The 21,078-nt window shown below is 38.6% G+C and overlaps 1 protein-coding gene across 4 annotated transcripts in view; it reads left to right on the top strand.

Moving 5' to 3' along the window:
* Window positions 1–347: 347 nt before the first annotated feature.
* The window catches only part of EIF2B3 (eukaryotic translation initiation factor 2B subunit gamma), a 169,362-nt gene continuing 148,631 nt past the window's right edge, over window positions 348–21,078 (top strand). For 2 of the 4 annotated variants that reach the window (XM_057500156.1, XM_036893031.2), the window contains exons 1-3: window positions 364–481; window positions 2,783–2,939; window positions 16,055–16,200. In XM_057500156.1, coding sequence (XP_057356139.1) covers window positions 2,792–2,939; window positions 16,055–16,200 — 294 coding nt within the window. In that variant the 5' untranslated portion in view covers window positions 364–481; window positions 2,783–2,791. Of the gene's footprint in view, window positions 482–2,782; window positions 2,940–16,054; window positions 16,201–21,078 lie in introns of all 4 variants that reach the window. The other 2 variants (XM_057500155.1, XM_057500154.1) reach the window with 2 other exon arrangements.

Below are 21,078 nucleotides of genomic sequence, written 5' to 3'. Positions count from 1 at the left end.
AGCCTTGACAATCTCTGGCCTAGAAGGGCATTTGGTGATTTCTCCGCTGGCTAGCCCCAAACTGCGGCTCCCAAAGAGCTCTCTTCACAGACAGGTAGTCGGGGCCGGTTCCTAGAAGAACGGCTCATTCTTCCTACAAGGAAGAAACTGTGACTTGTACCAATGTGGATCCCAGGCGCCCTATACTGGAGCGGACAATGGGCATTGGCGATTTGTGAATGAATGAACCAAAGCGTACAGAAGGCCTCGCCTTCTTTCGTGGGCGTGCCTCTACTGCGCAATTTATCGCTCGGCGCTCGGCCCTTCTCCGCGGGTCTGCCCAGCGCGTCCCATCGATCTGGTCGGCCATCGCGCGCCTGCGCCTTTCGGCTGTCAGTCGGCGGCGGCGTGCGGAGCGCTCAGAGCGGGTTGCCACGCGCCTGGAGTGGAGGTAAAGCCGCGTCTTCTGCGTTACCAGGCCGCCCAAGAGGTGACTGACAGGGTAAGCAGCGCGGTAGGGGCCTCTGGGCCCCTCTTCATGTGAGGGAGGCGGGCTCCTCGAATCCCCCTGAGGAGGGCCTGAGGGGCTGGGCGGGGGCGCAGAGCCCTGGAGTCCCTGCCCGACCTGGCCGCGAAGTCAAGTGTCCGAACTAGAAGGGAGCTTGGGGAGATTCCGAGCCACCCACCTTGTGCAACAGATGGAGAAACTGAGTTTTAAGGAGGGGAGGATCTGCTCGAAGTCACAGTGAGTGAGCGTCAGACTTGGGACCAGATGCCCTTAGCACAGTTACTGAACTCCCCACTTAAGCCCTTCTTTCATTTATTCTGCCTGTTTTTAGTTCTTCAAGTGCAAGGCAATGAAATATAAAGAGCAATACATTAAGGTCCAGATGAGAGACCAGTTACGATGCAACGTTTTATCTTACCAGTTTACAATGGGAAAGGCATTCAGTGTTAATGACGGAGGCATGCCTTGAGATGCCGCGAACACCTCTAAAGCTTGAGTGGCCGATGAGACTCCTTGCCTTGATTCCCATTACCCAGTCATGGCAGTGACATGACAGAGGCATTTGACAGCTTGTCTGGTATCATGGTTAGTTATGTTCATGATTATCACCCAGAGCCTTACTGAGAGCAGGAATCTCAGATTCCTAGGGACTTGGGTTCTAATGTTCCAAGCACATATTTGAGCTTGACTTTTTCACAAAGTGTTGTAAGGTTCAGATAGTCATTCCACAGACACTGATTGAGAGCCTGGCATTTGATGGGAATTGTTAGGTACTGGGAATACAGTGATGACAAACACAGTTCCTGCCTTCAAGGAACTCAGGAAATAGACATTTAAATATGTGTGCAATAAAACCTGTAAAGGCAAAGATGATACATGGTAGAGTGGAAGCACCTAAGGGAAGGAGACTCTTCTACCAGGAGGGTGGGAAAGGTTAGAAATGACTTTTTAGTCAAGATAATTCCTGAATGCCTTTAAAGTTTAATAGATTACCATGGCACAGGAGGAAGGGAACCTAGGAAGAAAGAATAGAAATAATACAGAGGCTAGAATTATGCAACAGTACAGTTCAGTTGACCTCTGTCTAATCATATCAAACACTTATGTAGGGCTTGTCTTGGGACTGACATCATTTTGTATGCTTTATATAGATTAATTCATTTACTCTTCACAACTCTGTGAAGTAGTAACTGTAATTATCTCCTTTTAGAAAATCAAGAAAACTGAGGCATAGAAAAGTTGTATAGTTGCCCTACTTAAACAAACATAGTACATGGTAGAGCTAGAATGTAAACCCAATTAGTCTGGTTCAAGGGAATCTGTGAACTTAACCACCAGGCTCCCTTCTGGGAACTGAGGATTCTGAGAGTTTTAAATTTCAGGTCCCTGGTTAACATCACCTGTAAGTGGCAGAACCAGAACTCAAACTCAGGCCTTTTGACTCTGAAGGGCCCAATGCTTTTATTTTAAGTCAATAAGGACCTATGACCTTTTACTGTGTCTCTGTTTTGTGGTAGCTACTGTAAAGAGATTCTTTTAAAGGTCGGACCGATCATTTATTACCTTGAGTTTGAAAAAAGGAATTAATTTGTTTTGTTTCTGCAACTGGACTTTGCATATTTAGGTTCAGATACAAGCCTACATATGTGTTTATAGTAAGATTTTTCATAGTTGAGGGTAGCAGAAGATGGGAGCAGATGGCTGAATTATTGGAGGAATCTTAAGTTACTTGATACTTTTCAGAGACCCAATGTGCTTGTATATGTTCTGTTAATTCTAGTCAGAGGTTTTAAAACTCTTTTAAGGAATAAGAACTCATATATACCACTTGATATCTTCAAGAGTCAGCTCAAGCATTACCTTCCTATAAAACCTTCCCTCTCTTTTCTAGGAAGACTTAGGTGTTTCCTTCACTATATGCCTAGTGCATCTTGGATATATCCCTTTCATGGCATTAATGGTAGTATATTGTAATCTACCGAATGTGTCTTTTCCACTTAATTGTGATCAACTCAAGGGCAAGGACCAGATTTTTAAAATTCATATCTCTCCTCTAGCCCATCTCTCCAGGCTGGAGTGGAGAGCATATACCAATGAATAAGAGAATATAATAAAGGTACTGCTTATGCTGCAGCTGAGGAGACTTTCTTACTCTTACTCTGGTTATTGAAGTAAGAAGTGGTGCATTTGACATAGTGGGCATCAATACCCTAAATAGAAATAGGGTTAGTAATGTGTGTCCTTCAATTTTTGTTAATTTATTTTCCTGTTTATTGTTTTTCTCTGTGATTGCAGTTTGTAAAAATGGAGTTTCAAGCAGTAGTGATGGCAGTTGGAGGGGGATCTCGGATGACAGACCTGACTTCCAGCATTCCAAAACCACTGCTTCCAGTTGGGAACAAACCTTTAATTTGGTATCCATTGAACCTGCTTGAGCGTGTTGGATTTGAAGGTGAGCTATGGCAATGAGATGTACTCATAAAATGTTTAGGGTTTGTTTTTGGTTTTTTTTTTTAGATAATTATTTTTTATTGAAGGGTAGTTGACGCACAGTATTACATTACATTAGTTTCAAGTGTACAACACAGTGATAAAACATTTATATACATAATTCTAGGTTCCAGCTATCACCCTACCAAGCTGTTACAATATCTTGACTATATTCCTTATGCTATACATTACATCCTGGTTACTTATTTATTTTACCATTGGAAGTCTGTCCTTTTTTTTTTGTGAGGGCATCTCTCATATTTATTGATCAACTGGTTGTTAACAACAATAAAATTCTGTATGGGGGAGTCAATGCTCAATGTACAATCATTAATCCACCCCAAGACTAATTTTCGTCAGTCTGCAGTCTTCTGAGGCATAACAAACAAGTTCTTACATGGAGAACAAATTCTTACATAATGAATAAGTTACATAGTGAACAGTACAAGGGCAGTCATCACAGAAACTTTAGGTTTTGCTCATGCATTATGAACTATAAACAGTCAGTTCAAATATGAATACTCATTTGGTTTTTTTTTTTTTTATTGAAGGGTAATTGACAACAGTATTACATTACATTAGTTTCAAGTGTACAACACAGTGATTCAACATTTATATACATGATAATTCTAGGTACCAGCTATCACCATACCAAGTTGTTACAATATTTTGACTATATTCCTTATGCTATACATTACATCCCGGTTACTTATTTATTTTACAATTGGAAGTGTGTTTATATATATATATATATATATATATATATTTTGTGAGGGCATCTCTCATATTTATTGATCAAATAGTTGTTAACCACAATAAATTTCTGTATAGGGGGGTCAATGCTCAATGCACAATCATTAATCCACCCTAAGCCTAATTTTCGTCAGTCTCCAATCTTCTGATGCATAACAAACAAGTTCTTACATGGAGAACAAATTCTTACATAGTGAATAAGTTACATGGTGAGCAGTGCAAGGGCAGTCATCACAGAAGCTCTCGGTTTTGTTCATGCATTATGAACTATACACAGTTCAAATATGAATATTCATTTGATTTTTAAACTTGATTTATATGTGGATACCACATTTCTCTCTTCATTATTTTTTTAAATAAAATGCTGAAGTGGTAGGTAGATACGAGATAAAGGTAGAAAACAGAGTTTAGTGTTGTAAGAGAGCAAATGTAGATGATCAGGTGTGTGCCTGTAGACTATGTGTTAATCCGAGCTAGACGAGGGCAATAAACATCCATGTATGCAGAAGATTTCTCTCAGAACATGAGGGGGGAGGTTCTAAGCCTCACCTCTGCTGCTCCCCATTTTCTCACCAGCTGGCCCCCTGCGACTGTGCCTGTCTTAGGTTGTTCCTCCCTTGAGGAATCTTACCCGTCTCTGGCTAACCAGTCATCTTCCGGGGCCAAACAGGGAAATGTTAAGTTGGTAAGTGAGAGAGAAGCCTTATTGTTTGAAAAGGTTAACTTTTTACTTCTTTGGATATTTATGCCCTGTGGCTTCTATGCCCAGCATTTGTCTTGAGGTGTCTTTACCACTTGGAAGAATTATGATACTCGGTAAATTCGACATGAGGCACGAGTTCTATTTAAAGGTTGTGATTAGGTAGGAAGAAGAAAAGCTATAGAAGTAGCAGGCGGAAGAAAACATGGGAAGATTGATTATTTCTTTGACATATCTTCTTGTAGAGTAACTTCAGCATGGATAGGTTTTAAACTACTAATTAAATTGTGCACACACATTAACATAATAGGAATATAGTTACCTAACCAAAGCATACCTGTAATTACCAGCCATCTCCAGTGAAACCAAGAAAACCAGTTAGGCACCTTAGGCATTTGTGAAAACTTATCTATGATATGGTGGATATTGTCCGACTGAACTTAAAGAGTCTGAGAGAATTCAGATAAACTAGAACAACCCATTCCTGGGGACTGTTCATATCCCATATGTTCTTTTAACGATAAATAGTCTGTGGTTGTAAGATTTTGGAGTGCTACAATTTGCACTTCTCCTAATTCTTGGTTGAGTTCCAACAGTATAGATCCAGTCCAATTTTTTGTTTTACTGTATGCACAGGCCAGCTTAGATATCTCCTTCATCATTCCCATGGCAAGTCCAGGAACTGGTGGGATGAGTGCATCTACACCTGTGACAGTGCGTGGATCTTTGTTGGAGTTTTTTTTTTTTTGCTGATCATCTTCTGTCATGAGTCTTCCCGAGATTGCTGATGTTGGAAGTTCTTTTTCATATCATATCTTAGTTCATTTTCGGGGTAGCCAAATTAGGCTTTGATCCTCTATATAAACACAAACATACCCTTTGCCTACACTTTTATATGCCCTTTATATCATTGTGTAGAACTCATTAGAGGTCACCACATAGGAACTGCTTTTTTTTTTTTTTAATCATTAATCTACACTTATATGACGAATACTTTGTTTACTAGGCTCTCCCCTATACCAGGTCCCCCCTATATACTCCTTTACAGTCACTGTCCATCAGCGTAGCAAACTGTTGTAGAATCACTACTTGTCTTCTCTGTGTTGTACAGCCCTCCCCTTTCTCCCACCCCGCTATGGATGCTAATCTTAATACCCCTCTTTTTCTGCCCCCCCCTTATCCCTCCCTACCCACCCATCCTCCCCAGTCCCTTTCCCTTTGGTACCTGTTAGTCCATTCTTGAGTTCTGTGGTTCTGTTGCTGTTTTGTTCCTTCAGTTTTTCCTTTGTTCTTATATTCCACAGATGAGTGAAATCATTTGGTATTTCTCTTTCTCTGCTTGGCTTGTTTCACTGAGCATAATACCCTCCAGCTCCATCCATGTTGCTGCAAATGGTTGGATTTGCCCTTTTCTTATGGCTGAGTAGTATTCCATTGTGTATATGTACCACATCTTCTTTATCCATTCATCTATCGATGGACATTTAGGTTGCTTCCAATTCTTGGCTATTGTAAATAGTGCTGCGATAAACATAGGGGTACATTGGTCTTTCTCATACTTGATTGCTGCATTCTTAGGGTAAATTCCTAGGAGTGCAATTCCTGGGTCAAATGGTATGTCTGTTTTCAGCATTTTGATGTACCTCCATACTGCTTTCCACAATGGTTGAACAAGTTTACATTCCCACCAGCAGTGTAGGAGGGTTCCCCTTTCTCCACAGCCTCGCCAACATTTGTTGTTGTTTGTCTTTTGGATGGCAGCCATCCTTACTGGTGTGAGGTGATACCTCATTGTAGTTTTAATTTGCATTTCTCTGATAATTAGCGATGTGGAGCATCTTTTCATGTGTCTGTTGGCCATCTGTATTTCTTTTTTGGAGAACCGTCTGTTCAGTTCCTTTGCCCATTTTTTAATTGGGTTATTTGTTTTTTGTTTGTTGAGGCGTGTGAGCTCTTTATATATTCTGGACGTCAAGCCTTTATCGGATGTGTCATTTTCAAATATATTCTCCCATACTGTAGGGATCCTTTTTGTTCTATTGATGGTGTCTTTTGCTGTACAGAAGCTTTTCAGCTTAATATAGTCCCACTTGTTCATTTTTGCTGTTGTTTTCCTTGCCCGGGGAGATATGTTCAAGAAGAGGTCACTCATGTTTATGTCTAAGAGGTTTTTGCCTATGTTTTCTTCCAAGAGTTTAATGGTTTCATGACTTACATTCAGGTCTTTGATCCATTTTGAGTTTACTTTTGTATATGGGGTTAGACAATGGTCCAGTTTCATTCTCCTACATGTAGCTGTCCAGTTTTGCCAGCACCATCTGTTGAAGAGACTGTCATTTCGCCATTGTACATCCATGGCTCCTTTATCAAATATTAATTGACCATATATGTCTGGGTTAATGTCTGGATTCTCTAGTCTGTTCCATTGGTCTGTGGCTCTGTTCTTGTGCCAGTAACAAATTGTCTTGATTATTATGGCTTTATAATAGAGCTTGAAGTTGGGGAGTGAGATCCCCCCTACTTTATTCTTCTTTCTCAGGATTGCTTTGGCTATTCGGGGTCTTTGGTGTTTCCATATGAATTTTTGAATTATTTGTTCCAGTTCATTGAAGGATGTTGCTGGTAGTTTCATAGGGATTGCATCAAATCTGTATATTGCTTTGGGCAGGATGGCCATTTTGACGATATTAATTCTTCCTAGCCACGAGCATGGGATGAGCTTCCATCTGTTAGTGTCCCCTTTAATTTCTCTTAAGAGTGACTTGTAGTTTTCAGAATATAAGTCTTTCACTTCTTTGTTTAAGTTTATTCCTAGGTATTTTATTTTTTTTGATGCAATTGTGAATGGAGTTGTTTTCCTGATTTCTCTTTCTGTTGGTTCATTGTTGGTATATAGGAAAGCCACAGATTTCTGTGTGTTGATTTTGTATCCTGCAACTTTGCTGTATTCCGATATCAGTTCTAGTAGTTCTGGGGTGGAGTCTTTAGGGTTTTTTATGTACAGTATCATGTCATCTGCAAATAGTGACAGTTTGACTTCTTCTTTGCCAATCTGGATTCCTTGTATTTTTTTGTTTTGTCTGATTGCCGTGGCTAGGACCTCCAGTACTATGTTAAATAACAGTGGGGAGAGTGGGCATCCCTGTCTAGTTCCCGATCTCAGTGGAAATGCTTTCAGCTTCTCGCTATTCAATATAATGTTGGCTGTGGGTTTTTCATAGATGGCCTTTATTATGTTGAGGTACTTGCCCTCTATTCCCATTTTGCTGAGAGTTTTTATCATGAATGGATGTTGAACTTTGTCAAATGCTTTTTCAGCATCTATGGAAATGATCATGTGGTTTTTGTCTTTCTTTTTGTTGATGTGGTGGATGATATTGATGGACTTTCGAATGTTGTGCCATCCTTGCATCCCTGGGATGAATCCCACTTGGTCATGGTGTACGATGGTTTTGATGTATTTTTGAATTCGGTTTGCTAAAATTTTGTTGAGTATTTTTGCGTCTACGTTCATCAGGGATATTGGTCTGTAGTTTTCTTTTTTGGTGGGGTCTTTGCCTGGTTTTGGTATTAGGGTGATGTTAGCTTCATAGAATGAGTTTGGGAGTATCCTCTCCTCTTCTATTTCTTGGAAAACTTTAAGGAGAATGGGTATTATGTCTTCCCTGTATGTCTGATAAAATTCCGAGGTAAATCCATCTGGCCCGGGAGTTTTGTTCTTTGGTAGTTTTTTGATTACCGCTTCAATTTCGTTGCTGGTAATTGGTCTGTTTAGATTTTCTGTTTCTTTTTGGGTCAGTCTTGGAAGGTTGTATTTTTCTAGGAAGTTGTCCATTTCTCCTAGGTTTCCCAGCTTGTTAGCATATAGGTTTTCATAGTAGTCTCTAATAATTCTTTGTATTTCTGCGGGGTCCGTCGTGATTTTTCCTTTCTCGTTTCTGATACTGTTGATTTGTGTTGACTCTCTTTTCCTCTTAATAAGTCTGGCTAGAGGCTTATCTATTTTGTTTATTTTCTCGAAGAACCAGCTCTTGGTTTCATTGATTTTTGCTATTGTTTTATTCTTCTCAATTTTATTTATTTCTTCTCTGATCTTTATTATGTCCCTCCTTCTGCTGACCTTAGGCCTCATTTGTTCTTCTTTTTCCAATTTTGATAGTTGTGACATTAGACCATTCATTTGGGATTGCTCTTCCTTTTTTAAATATGCTTGGAGTGCTATATACTTTCCTCTTAAGACTGCTTTTGCTGTGTCCCACAGAAGTTGGGGCTTAGTGTTGTTGTTGTCATTTGTTTCCATATATTGCTGGATCTCCATTTTGATTTGGTCATTGATCCATTGATTATTTAGGAGCGTGTTGTTTAGCCTACATGTGTTTGTGAGCCTTTTTGCTTTCTTTGAACAGTTTATTTCTAGTTTAATGCCTTTGTGGTCTGAAAAGTTGGTTGGTAGGGTTTCAATCTTTTGGAATTTACTGAGGCTCTTTTTGTGTCCTAGTATGTGGTCTATTCTGGAGAATGTTCCATGTGCACTTGAGAAGAATGTGTATCCTGTTGCTTTTGGATGTAGAGTTCTGTAGATGTCTATTAGGTCCATCTGTTCTAGTGTGTTGTTCAGTGCCTCTGTGTCCTTACTTATTTTCTGTCTGGTGGATCTGTCCTTTGGAGTGAGTGGTGTGTTGAAGTCTCCTAGAATGAATGCATTGCATTCTATTTCCTCCTTTAGTTCTATTAATATTTGTTTCAGGTATGTTGGTGCTCCTGTATTGGGTGCATATATATTTATAATGGTTATATCCTCTTGATGGACTGAGCCCTTTATCATTATGTAATGTCCTTCTTTGTCTTTTGTTACTTTCTTTATTTTGAAGTCTGTTTTGTCTGATACCAGAATTGCAACACCTGCTTTCTTCTCTCTGTTGTTTGCTTGAAGTATCTTTTTCCATCCCTTGACTTTAAGTCTGTGCGCGTCTTTGGGTTTGAGGTGAGTCTCTTGTAAGCAGCATATGGATGGATCTTGCTTTTTTATCCATTCTATTACTCTGTGTCTTTTGATTGGTGCATTCAGTCCATTTACATTTAGGGTGATTATTGAAAGGTATGAATTTATTGCCATTGCAGGCTTTAAGTTTGTGGTTACCAAAGGTTTAGGGTTAGCTTCTTTACTATCTTACTGTCTAACTTAACTCGCTTGTTGAGCTATTATAAACACTGTCTGATGATTCTTTATTTCTCTCCCTTCTTATTCCTCCTCCTCCCTTCTTCATATGTTGGGTGTTTTGTTGTGTGCTCTTTTTAGGAGTGCTCCCATCTAGAGCAGTCCCTGTAGGATGCCCTGTAGAGGTGGTTTGTGGGAGGCAAATTCCCTCAACTTTTGCTTGTCTGGGAATTGTTTAATCCCTCCTTCATATTTAAATGATATTCGTGCTGGATACAGTAGTCTTGGTTCGAGGCCCTTCTGTTTCATTGTATTAAGTATATCATGCCATTCTCTTCTGGCCTGTAGGGTTTCTGTTGAGAAGTCTGATGATAGCCTGATGGGTTTTCCTTTGTAGGTAACCTTTTTTTTCTCTCTGGCTGCCTGTAATACTTTGTCCTTGTCTTTGATCTTTGCCATTTTAATTATTATGTGTCTTGGTGTTGCCCTCCTTGGATCCCTTGTCATGGGAGTTCTGTGTACCTCTGTGGTCTGAGAGGCCATTTCTTCCCCTAGTTTGGGGAAATTTTCAGCAATTATTTCTTCAAAGACATTTTCTATCCCCTTTTCTCTCTCTACTTCTTCTGGAATACCTATAATTCTTATATTGTTCCTTTTCGATTGGTCACTCAGCTCTCTTAAAATTCTTTCATTCTTGGAGATCCTTTTATCTCTTTCTGCATCAGCTTCTCTGCGTTCCTGTTCTCTGTTTTCTAGTCCATTAATGGTCTCTTGCATCTCGTCCATTCTGTTTTGAAGTCCTTCCAGAGCTTGTTTTATTTCTGAATTCTCCTTCCTTAATTCTTGCATATTTCTCTGCAAGTCCATCAGCATGGTTATGACTTTTGTTTTGAATTCTTTTTCAGGAAGACTGGCTAAATCTATCTACCCAGATTCCTTCTCAGGGGAAGATGTAGCAGATGCTGAAGCTGTCTGGGTTAGTCTTGTCTGGATCATATTTTTTTGCCTTTTCATGTTGACAGGTGCTATTGACTGTCAGCTGGGAGGGCCAAACTTTTCACTTGCTACTGGCCTTTCTTTACTGGGACAACTGCGACCCCTAGTGGCTTGTGTTGGGTAATTGCGTGTAGAGTGGGTCTTTGTGTCTTGCCTGGCCGGAAGGGAGAAATTTCCCTTTCTGTGGGCGGAATTTGTCTCAGGCTGCTTCTCTGCTTTCGCAGCGCCCGGTGGGGTAATGGATGGGGGGGCTGCTTGACTGTTTGCCTCCGTGAGGGGTCTCAGAGCTGTTGCCCAGGGGGTTAGTGCACCCGGTTTTCCCTGTAATTTCCAGCTGCTGTACTGTGACCTGGGTTGTTTCCGTCAAGCTGTTAAGTCCCTGTCCCTTTAAGACTTTCAAAAAGCCCCCGCTTTTCTTTGTCACAGGGGCATCAGCTTCGGCACCCGCTCAGAGGTCTTACTCCCTGTTTCCCTAGTATCCAGGGCCCCTTGGGCACGTACTGTGTCTGCGCTCTGGCCCGGATGGCTGGGGCTGGGTGTTCAGCAGCCCTGTGCTCCGTCTCCCTCCCGCTCTGCCTATTCTTCTCCCTCCGGGAGCTGGGGGAAGGGGCGCTCGGGTCCCGCCGGGCCGGGGCTTGTATCTTACCCCTTTCACCAGTCGCTGGGTTCTCGCTGGTGTAGCTGCAGTCCGGCCACTGTCCTGCGTCTTCTGGTCTCTCTTTTAGGGCTAGTTGTGTTTGTTGTATTTTCAAAAGTATATATGTTTTTGGGAGGAGATTCCCACTGTCCTACTCACGCCGCCATGTTGGCTCCACCTCCTCATTTGGTTTTTATACTTGATTTATATGTGGATACCACATTTCTCTCTTTATTATTATTATTTTTAATAAAATGCTGAAGTGGTAGGTAGATACAAGATAAAGGTAGAAAACATAGTTTAGTGTTGTAAGAGAGCAAATGTAGATGATCAGGTGTGTGCCTGTAGACTATGTGTTAATCCAAGCTAGACAAGGGCAATAAAACATCCACGTATGCAGAAGATTTCTCTCAGAACGGGGGGGTGAGGTTCTAAGCCTCACCTCTGTTGATCCCCAATTTCTCACCTGATGACCCCCCTGCGACTGTGCCTGTCTTAGGTTGTTCCTCCCTTGAGGAATCTTACCCGTCTCTGGCTAACCAGTCATCTTCCGGGGCTAGGGTGTTTGATCTCAGTGATTTATCAGCTTTCTAAGGGTGAGAGAGAATAAATGAGAGAAAACTAGACTCAGCATTGGCTGGAGTTTAGCCTCTTTAAATTAGCAATAAAGGAGTACCCTATTGAGAAGATAGTACTAAGTGTTACTGTTTTAGAGCTGGTTCCACAGTGATCCAAGGTGAACCCTATAAGGATATCAGAAGGAGCAGAGAGTGGGAATCCAAGTGCCTCATAGTCAGTGTTTAATGTGAATTTGTATGTGCAGGTAAATATATTAAGCACTGGGGTACAGAGTTTAAAAGATAATGCAGGCCCTGATTTCCAGAACCTTAAAGTCTGATGTTAGATACACATGTAAATAGATTATCATGGTATAATGCGATAAATGTTATAACAGAAGTACATTATAAGCACTTGTTTTTGAAAAAAGGAATTAATTTGATTTGTTTCTGCAATTGGGCTTTGCAAATCCAGATTCAGATACAAACCTATATTTGTGTTTATAGTATATCTTTCATACTTGGGGGTATATGAGAAGATGGGAGCAGAGAAGATGGAAGAAGTTGGCAGTATATGAGAAGAACAGAGGAAATTGCTTTTCCACTTGAGGGATTCAGGGAAGACTTTGCAGAGTAGTTGACCCTTGAGTTGAACCTTAAAAAGTAAATTACCAGATTGACTAGTTTGGAGAGAGCATTCCATGCAAAAATAATAACATTTATGCAGAGATACAAACTCACAATCACCACAGTATGTTCTGGCAGCTGCTATTCATTCTATGTGTCTGTAATATAAAGTATAAGGGGGAGGAATAGCTGTAGTGAGAGAGATAAGCTGGGGTCATTGTATAAAGCGCCTTGTATTCCATGCTGAGAAATTTAGATTTGTTACTGAAAGCCATTGGGAAACCAGTGAAAAGTTTAAGCAAAGTTATGATATGGTTAGATTAGTATTTTAGCTGTTACAAGTCCCTTTAAATTTTAGAATTAGCTTCTCAATTTCCACAAAAAGAGTTGCTGAGATTTTGATTGAAATTGAACTGAATCCAAAGGTCAATGAGAAGAGAATTCACATCTTAACAATACTGAGTTTTCTGATCCGTGAGCATGGTATATCTCTCCACTTATTTAGGTCGTCTGTAATTTCTTTTAGTAGTGTTTTATAGTTTTTGGTGTATAGGACTTACACATGTTGTATTTGTTAAGTTTATCTCTAAGTAGTTTTCATTTTTGATGTTACTGCAAATAGTAATTGCTAAATTCCATTTTCCAGTTGTTTGTTGCTATATAATTTTTATACTGACCTTGTATCCTGCAACTCTGCTAAATCCAGTTATTAATTCTCACAGCTTTTTGTAGAATCCTTAGGATTTTCTACAAATTGGCCTAATTGAAATGCATTGAACATTCCACCCAGCAAAGTAGAATACATATTTTTTTCAAGTAGTCAGAACTTTTACCAAGATAGACCTTATTTTTTAAATAAAACAGGTATCAATAAATTTATAAGGATTAAAGTCATACAAAGTATATTCTGTCACTGCAGTAGAATTAAATTAGAAATCAGTAACAGAAGGATATGAAGAGAATTAAATATTTGGAAATTAAATCACACATACATAACCCAGAGGCTGAAGAAATCACAAGAGAAGTTAGAAAATATTTTGAACTTACTGGAAAGGAAAATACACTATATGAAAATTTGAGGAACATAACTAAAGCAGTGTTTAGAGGAAAGTTGATGGCATTAAGCAATATCAGAAAAGAAATATCCCAACTTGTCCTCTGAGCTTCTACTTTGAGAAACTAGATAAAGAGGAGCAAATGAAACCTAAATAAGTAGAAAGGAGATAAAAAAGAAAGAGCAGACATAAATGAAATAGAAAACAAAAGCATTAGAGAAAGTCAGTAAAACCAAAAGTGATCCTTTGAAAAACAATCAACAAAATTGTAAAATCTCTATAGTTATATTGATCAGAAAAAAAGAAAACATGAGTTACTAATAACAGGAATGAGAGGGCATCACTCCAGATCCTACAAGCATTTAAAAGATAATAAATATTATCAGCAACTTTATGGTAATAAATTTGACAACTTAAAGTGTTTGCAGTTTAAAAAATTGCTTTTGGAAGCTGTATGAGGAATGGATTTGGGGGAGTCAAGACTACAGTCAGGGAGGTAAGTCAGGAGATTGATATAGAAGTCCACACCAGCAATGACAAGGTCCTGAACTAAAGAAGTAGCAAGAGGATGGAAAAGAGGGAACATTTGAGAAAGTTGATGATTAATAGGGAGGGAGAGTGGAAAAAGAGGAAAAAGTTTCCTCTACTTTTGCTTGGGTAACTAGGTAGATGGTGATGCCAGTAACTAGGAAAGAATATAGGAGATAAGAACAGGTTTAAACAAACATAATGAGTTCAGCTTTGGCTACATTGAGTTTGAGGTGTCCTATAATTAGATACAGCAAATCAGAGTACTACGTGGAGGTGGTGTCAGATGCTGGGGCCCAGTCTTAGAATCCAGTGTTCATTCCACTATGAAAATTGCCTTCCTGAGACACACCTGTGAATATTTCTCTACAGTAGTCTATATGACATTGATGTTAAGAGATATGTTTTAGAAGAGGTTTTCTTTTTAGAACTGAGTCTCACAGGTGGTGGACACATCTTGATACACTTTAAAATATCATACTTTCTTTCCTTAGTAATTTCTTATGAAATTATTAGGATTTGTCATCTGCAACTTTTTTTTTCTTTTTACTTTGCTGTATCTTTAATTATGCTTGGGGGTGGCCTTTTGTAGTATATTTAACACCCACTCATAGAAAATTCCTTCTCATTGAGGCTCACTCGTGTATTGTAGAGTGCCTCCTATACAAAGGATTCTGGAGTTTAATAGCCAAATTTATCTTCACTGTGTTCATATTCACACTTTTAGAGAAGTTAATATATCCTGCTTAGCATTTATCTCTCTCCACTCAGAAGAGTCTTGGTTTGGTCACTAGACTGTCTCATATTTGCAGTTACTCCCTTTATACACTCTACCTAAAATGTCCTCTTCAACCTATGGAAGTGTCACCTTCCCTTTGAAATCCCAAAGAGCATCAATCACCCTGTCCTCTATGCTTCCATTACATCTTGTTTTTCTCTCTCACTACCTCTCAAGGCCTGTTTCATGCTGTAGTTAGTAGTATGGAAGACCATTCTCTCTGAGAGCAGGTATTGTTGTCTAATTCATCTTTGTAACATCAGCATTTCATTTATAGTATGTACTAAAGAAATTTTTGTTAGACTTGAATTCATCATGGCCTACCTCAAAGGCTGTCCCTTCCTTAAATAATCATTTCCATGTCTGATTTCTCCATGTTGCATTTCTTAATAATAGGAACCATGTTGAATTCCTTCCTGCATTCCCAGTATGTATTTGTCCTTTCTATATTAAACATACTTGTATTCATTGGATGAAGTAGTGAGTTAGTGACTGAAAGAAAGCAGAGTGGGGAGAGGAAGAAAGAGAAGGAAGGAGGTTAAATAATTTGAAAAAGAAGAAGGGAAGAAAATAGAAAAGAATGATGACAGTGAAAGGAAGAGATAATTGTGACCTGGAATACTGTAATGGAACAAGTGGAAATTGTTCCACTTTAGAGAAGCTAAAATCCGATCTTCAGACATCAGTAACACATGTCATATCGCAGTGGATTACATTACCCTACCAAAGATCCATGACAAAACACCCAAGTTTTCTGTTACTGATCAATAGCTACAGGGATAAGGTGGAGACATCTGTTATGTGAAGACTGCCTTTTACTCAGGTTTGTTGTGATCCTCAGTAAAGCACTAATGGCTGCCTGGTGGGAAGTGGTGATAGCTCTTACTCTGTAGTAAATGAAGATTTAAAATGTGAACTCATTAGTATATGCTTTGATTAATGTTCATTTGAATTCTTTACATCAAGAAGAAGTGGCATGTAATCTATTGGTTAAAATGTGAGCTCTAATAATACAGACTTGAGTTTTATCTTCAATATCTTGCTTATTAGTTGTATGACCCTGAACAAACCCACTTAATATCTTTTAGTTCAAGTTTCCTCATTTGTAAAATGAGATTATTGTAAGAACTGAAAGAATGCATGTCAAATACATTGAAAAGGCTTAAAAATATTAGTTGTTATTATTAAATCTAGAAACAGACCAAATCTAATTGAAATAATGAGATTATTGCTTAAATGAATGAAAGTTTTTCTCTTTTTTCCTTCTTTTTTTTCTTTCTTGCTATAGAAGTCATTGTTGTTACAACCAGGGATGTCCAGAAGGTTCTATCTGCAGAGTTCAAGATGAAAATGAAGCTAGATATTGTGTGTATTCCTGATGAAGCTGACATGGGAACTGCAGATTCTCTGCGCCACATACATCCAAAACTTAAGGTGAAAAGTCATTTCTTGATTTTTCTTGTCTATTGAAGATAAATATCATCTTATGTTTTCCTAATGCATTATAGTTGATAATGCTTTTTACAAAAATATATTCTTGAATCACATACTTTGTTGCCCATGTACTCTTCAACTGCTTTTTATGTGATTGCTAGTGAAGATTTAGATATTTAGTTGTCACAGTCACTGGTTTCCAATATTTTTGAGTAATAGTACATCTTTATAGAAAAGTTTATACTTCAAATGTACTTTAAAAGATTCTATTCATATGAAGTCCATGAATAAGCAAAATTAATATATAGTGATAAAAATCATAGCAGCAGTCATCTGCAGATGACAGATTGACTGGAAAGAAGTACAAAAGAACTTTTTAAAATTCCAGATACCAACCCTGCTCCATGATAATATTTGAACTTTAGTCTCCTTTGATTAAGAAACTAATAAGGGCATTATGGATATGAGAACACAGTCTCCTCAATGGCCTGTGGCCCATAAACTGAGGAATGTCCACCATAAATTGTACTAAAATTGATGTCCTTTGGAAAAAATTCAGTCTGTGTGATAATGTCATCCTGTTTGAATTGGGGGACAGACTTTCTCCTCTATTTCTAGTAATCGAAAATAGATGTATTAGTATTTTCAACCTACCTATGAGCTAAAGAACAAAAAATTAATGCAAAAATGTACATGGCCTCCCCTCCTTTATTGGGAAATAATTTACGCCCAGTAAAATACATAGATTTTAAGTACATACTTCAATGAGTTTTGATAAATATATACACAATATATAAATACATATATATATTTACCATTACCCAAATCTAGAACATTTCCATCACCTCTGAAAGTTCCTTTGTGCTTTTCTTTAATCAGTCCTTTACCTCCAGAGTCAGCTGCTGTTCTGTTTTTTGTTTGCTTGTTTATGACCTAGATATTAATAGAATCATACCATTTTATTCTGCTTCAACATAATATATTTCAGATTCATTCATATTTATGCAGGTATAACTAGTATTTTTTATTGCTGAATAGCATCCTATTGATAACTTTACTACTATTTACCCATTTTTCTGTTGATGGCCATTTGGGTTGTTTCTAATTTTTTTTTTAATAGATTTTATTTTTTAGAGTAACTTTAGGTACACAGTAAAATTGAGTAGAAAGTGTGTTCTCATACACACCCTGCCCCCATACACATGCAACTTCCCCGCACCCTCAACATCCCCCAGAGAGTGGTACCTCTGTTACAGACCATGAACCTGAACTGTCACACTACTGCTACCTCGGGTCCATGGTTTACATTAGGAATCACGTTTTGTGTTGTGCATTCTATGGGTTTTGACAAAGGTAATGACATGTATTCATCATTATAGTGTCATGTAAAGTATTTTCACTGCCCTAAAAATTCCCTTGCTTCATTTATTCATGTATACATGTATGTGTGTGTATATATATATATATATATATATATTTGGTATCATTAATCTATAATTACATGAAGAACATTATGTTTACTAGGCTCCCCCCTTCACCAAGTCCCCCCCACATACCCCTTCACAGTCACTGTCCATCAGCATACTAAGATGCTGTAAAATCACTACTTGTCTTATCTGTGTTGTAGAGCCCGCCCCGTACCCGCCCCACACTACACGTGCTAATTGTAATGCCCCCTTTCTTTTTCCCCACCCTTATCCCTCCCTTCCCACCCATCCTCCCCAGTCCCTTTCCCTTTGGTAATTGTTAGTCCATTCATGGGTTCTGTGATTCTGCTGCTGTTTTGTTCCTTCAGTTTTACCTTTGTTCTTATATTCCACATATGAGTGAAATCATTTGGTACTTATGTTTCTCTGCCTGGCTTATTTCACTGAGCATAATACCCTCTAGCTCCATCCATGTTGTTGCAAGTGATAGGATTTGTTTTCTTCTTATGGCTGAATAATACTCCATTGTGTATATGTACCACATCTTCTTTATCCATTCATCTACTGATGGACATTTAGGTTGCTACCATTTCTTGGCTCTTGTAAATAGTGTGGTGATAAACATAGGGGTGCATCTGTCTTTTTCAAACTGGAGTGCTGCATTCTTAGGGTAAATTCCTAGAAGTGGAATTCCTGGGTCAAATGGTATTTCTATTTTAAGCATTTTGAGGAACCTCCATACTGCTTTCCACAATGGTTGAACTAATTTACATTCCTACCAACAGTGTAGGAGGGTTCCCCTTTCTCCACAACCTCGCCAACATTTGTTGTTGTTTGTCTTTTGGATGGTGGCGATCCTTACTGGTGTGAGGTGATATCTCATTGTGGTTTTAATTTGCATTTCTCTGATGACTAGCGATGTGGAGCATCTTTTCATGTGTCTGTTGGCCATCTGAATTTCTTCTTTAGAGAACTGTCTATTCAGCTCCTCTGCCCATTTTTTAATTGGATTATTTGCTTTTTGTTTGTTGAGGTGTGTGAGCTCTTTCTATATTTTGGATGTCAACCTTTATCGGATCTGTCATTTATGAATATATTCTCCCATACTGTAGGATACCTTTTTGTTCTATTGATGGTGTCCTTTGCTGTACAGAAGCTTTTCAGCTTGATATAGTCCCACCTGTTCATTTTTGCTTTTGTTTCCCTTGCCCGGGAGGATATGTTCATGAAGAAGTCACTCATGTTTATGTCTAAGAGATTTTTGTCTATGTTTTTTTCTAAGAGTTTTATGGTTTCATGACTTACATTCAGGTCTTTGATCCATTTCGAATTTACTTTTGTGTATGGGGTTAGACAGTGATCCAGTTTCATTCTCTTACATGTAGCTGTCCAGTTTTGCCAACACCAGCTGTTGAAGAGGCTGTCATTTCCCCATTGTATGTCCATTGCTCCTTTATCGTATATTAATTGACCATATATGTTTGGGTTAATGTTTGGAGTCTCTATTCTGTTCCACTGGTCTGTGGGTCTGTTCTTGTGCCAGTACCAAATTGTCTTGATTACTGTGGCTTTGTAGTAGAGCTTGAAGTTAGGGAGTGAGATCCCCCCCACTTTATTTTTCCTTCTCAGGATTGCTTTGGCTATTCGGGGTCTTTGGTGGTTACATATGAATTTTTGAACTATTTGTTCCAGTTCATTGAAGAATGCTGTTGGTAATTTGATAGGGATTGCACTGAATCTGTAAATTGCTTTGGGCAGGATGGCCATTTTGACGATATTAATTCATCCTAGCCAGGAGCATGGGATGAGTTTCCATTTGGTAGTGTCCTCTTTAATATCTCTTAAGAGTGTCTTGTAGTTTTCAGGGTATAGGTCTTTCACTTCCTTGGTTAGGTTTATTCCTAGGTATTTTATTCTTTTTGATGCTATTGTGAATGGAATTGTTTTCCTGATTTCTCTTTCTATTAGTTCATTGTTAGTGTATAGGAAAGCCACAGATTTCTGTGTGTTAATTTTGTATCCTGCAACTCTGCTGAATTCTGATACTAGTTCTAGTAGTTTTGCAGTGGAGTCTTTAGGGCTTTTTATGTACAATGTCATGTCATCTGCAAACAGTGACAGTTTGAGTTCCCCTTTACCAATCTGGATTCCTTGTATTTCTTTGTTTTCTCTAATTTCCATGGCTAGGACCTCCAGTACTATGTTGAATAACGGTGGGGAGAGTGGGCATCCCTGTCTTATTCCCAATCTCAGAGGAAAAGCTTTCAGCCTCTCGCTGTTCAGTATGATGTTAGCTGTGGGTTTATCATATATGGCCTTTATTATGTTGAGGTACTTGCCCTCTAACCCATTTTGTTGAGAGTTTTTAACATGAATGGATGTTGAATTTTGTCGAACACTTTTTCAGCATCTATGGAGGTGATCATGTGGTTTTTGTCCTTTTTGTTGATGTGGTGGATGATGTTGATGGATTTTTAAATGTTGTACCATCCTTGCATCCCTGGAATGAATCCCACTTGGTCATGGTGTATGATCCTTTTGATGTATTTTTGAATTCGGTTTGCTAATATTTTGTTGAGTATTTTTGCATCTATGTTCATCAGGGATATTGGTCTGTAGTTTTCTTTTTTGGTGGAGTCTTCATCTGGTTTTGGTATTAGGGTGATGTTAGCTTCATAGAATGATTTTGGGAGTATTCCCTCCTCTTCTATTTTTTGGAAAACTTTAAGGAGAATGGGTGTTATGTCTTCTCTGATAAAATTCCGAGGTAAATCCATCTGGCCCGGGGGTTTTGTTCTTGGGTAGTTTTTTGATTACCACTTCAATTTTGTTGCTGGTAATTGGTCTGTTTAGATTTTCTGTTTCTTTCTGGGTCAGTCTTTGAAGGTTGTATTTTTCTAGGAAGTTGTCCATTTCTCCTAGGTTTTCCAGCTTGTTAGCATATAGGTTTTCACAGTATTCTCTAATAAATCTTTGTATTTCTGTGAGGTCTATCGTGATTTTTCCCTTCTCATTTCTGATTCTGTTGATGTGTGTTGATTCTCTTTTTTCTCTTAATAAGTCTGGCTAGAGGCTTATCTATTTTGCTTATTTTCTCAAAGAACCAGCTCTTGGTTTCATTGATTTTTTTTCTATTGTTTTATTCTTCTCAATTTTATTTATTTCTTCCCTGATCTTTATTATGTCCCTCCTTCTGCTGACCTTAGGCCTCATTTGTTCTTCTTTTTCCAATTTCGATAATTGTGACATTAGACTATTCATTTGGGATTGCTCTTCCTTCTTTAAATATGCCTTGATTGCTATGTACTTTCCTCTTAAGACTGCTTTCACTGCGTCCCACAGAAGTTGGGGCTTTGTGTTGTTGTTGTCTTTGTTTCCATATATTGCTGGATCTCCATTTTAATTTGGTCCTTGATCCATTGATTATTTAGGAGAATGTTGTTAAGCCTCC

This window comes from Manis pentadactyla, chromosome 4 (genome assembly GCF_030020395.1).
Source record: "Manis pentadactyla isolate mManPen7 chromosome 4, mManPen7.hap1, whole genome shotgun sequence".
NCBI classification, from domain to species: Eukaryota; Metazoa; Chordata; class Mammalia; order Pholidota; family Manidae; genus Manis; species Manis pentadactyla.
Note: the sequence above shows the minus strand (reverse complement) of the source record. Positions and strands in the feature narration are given on the sequence as shown.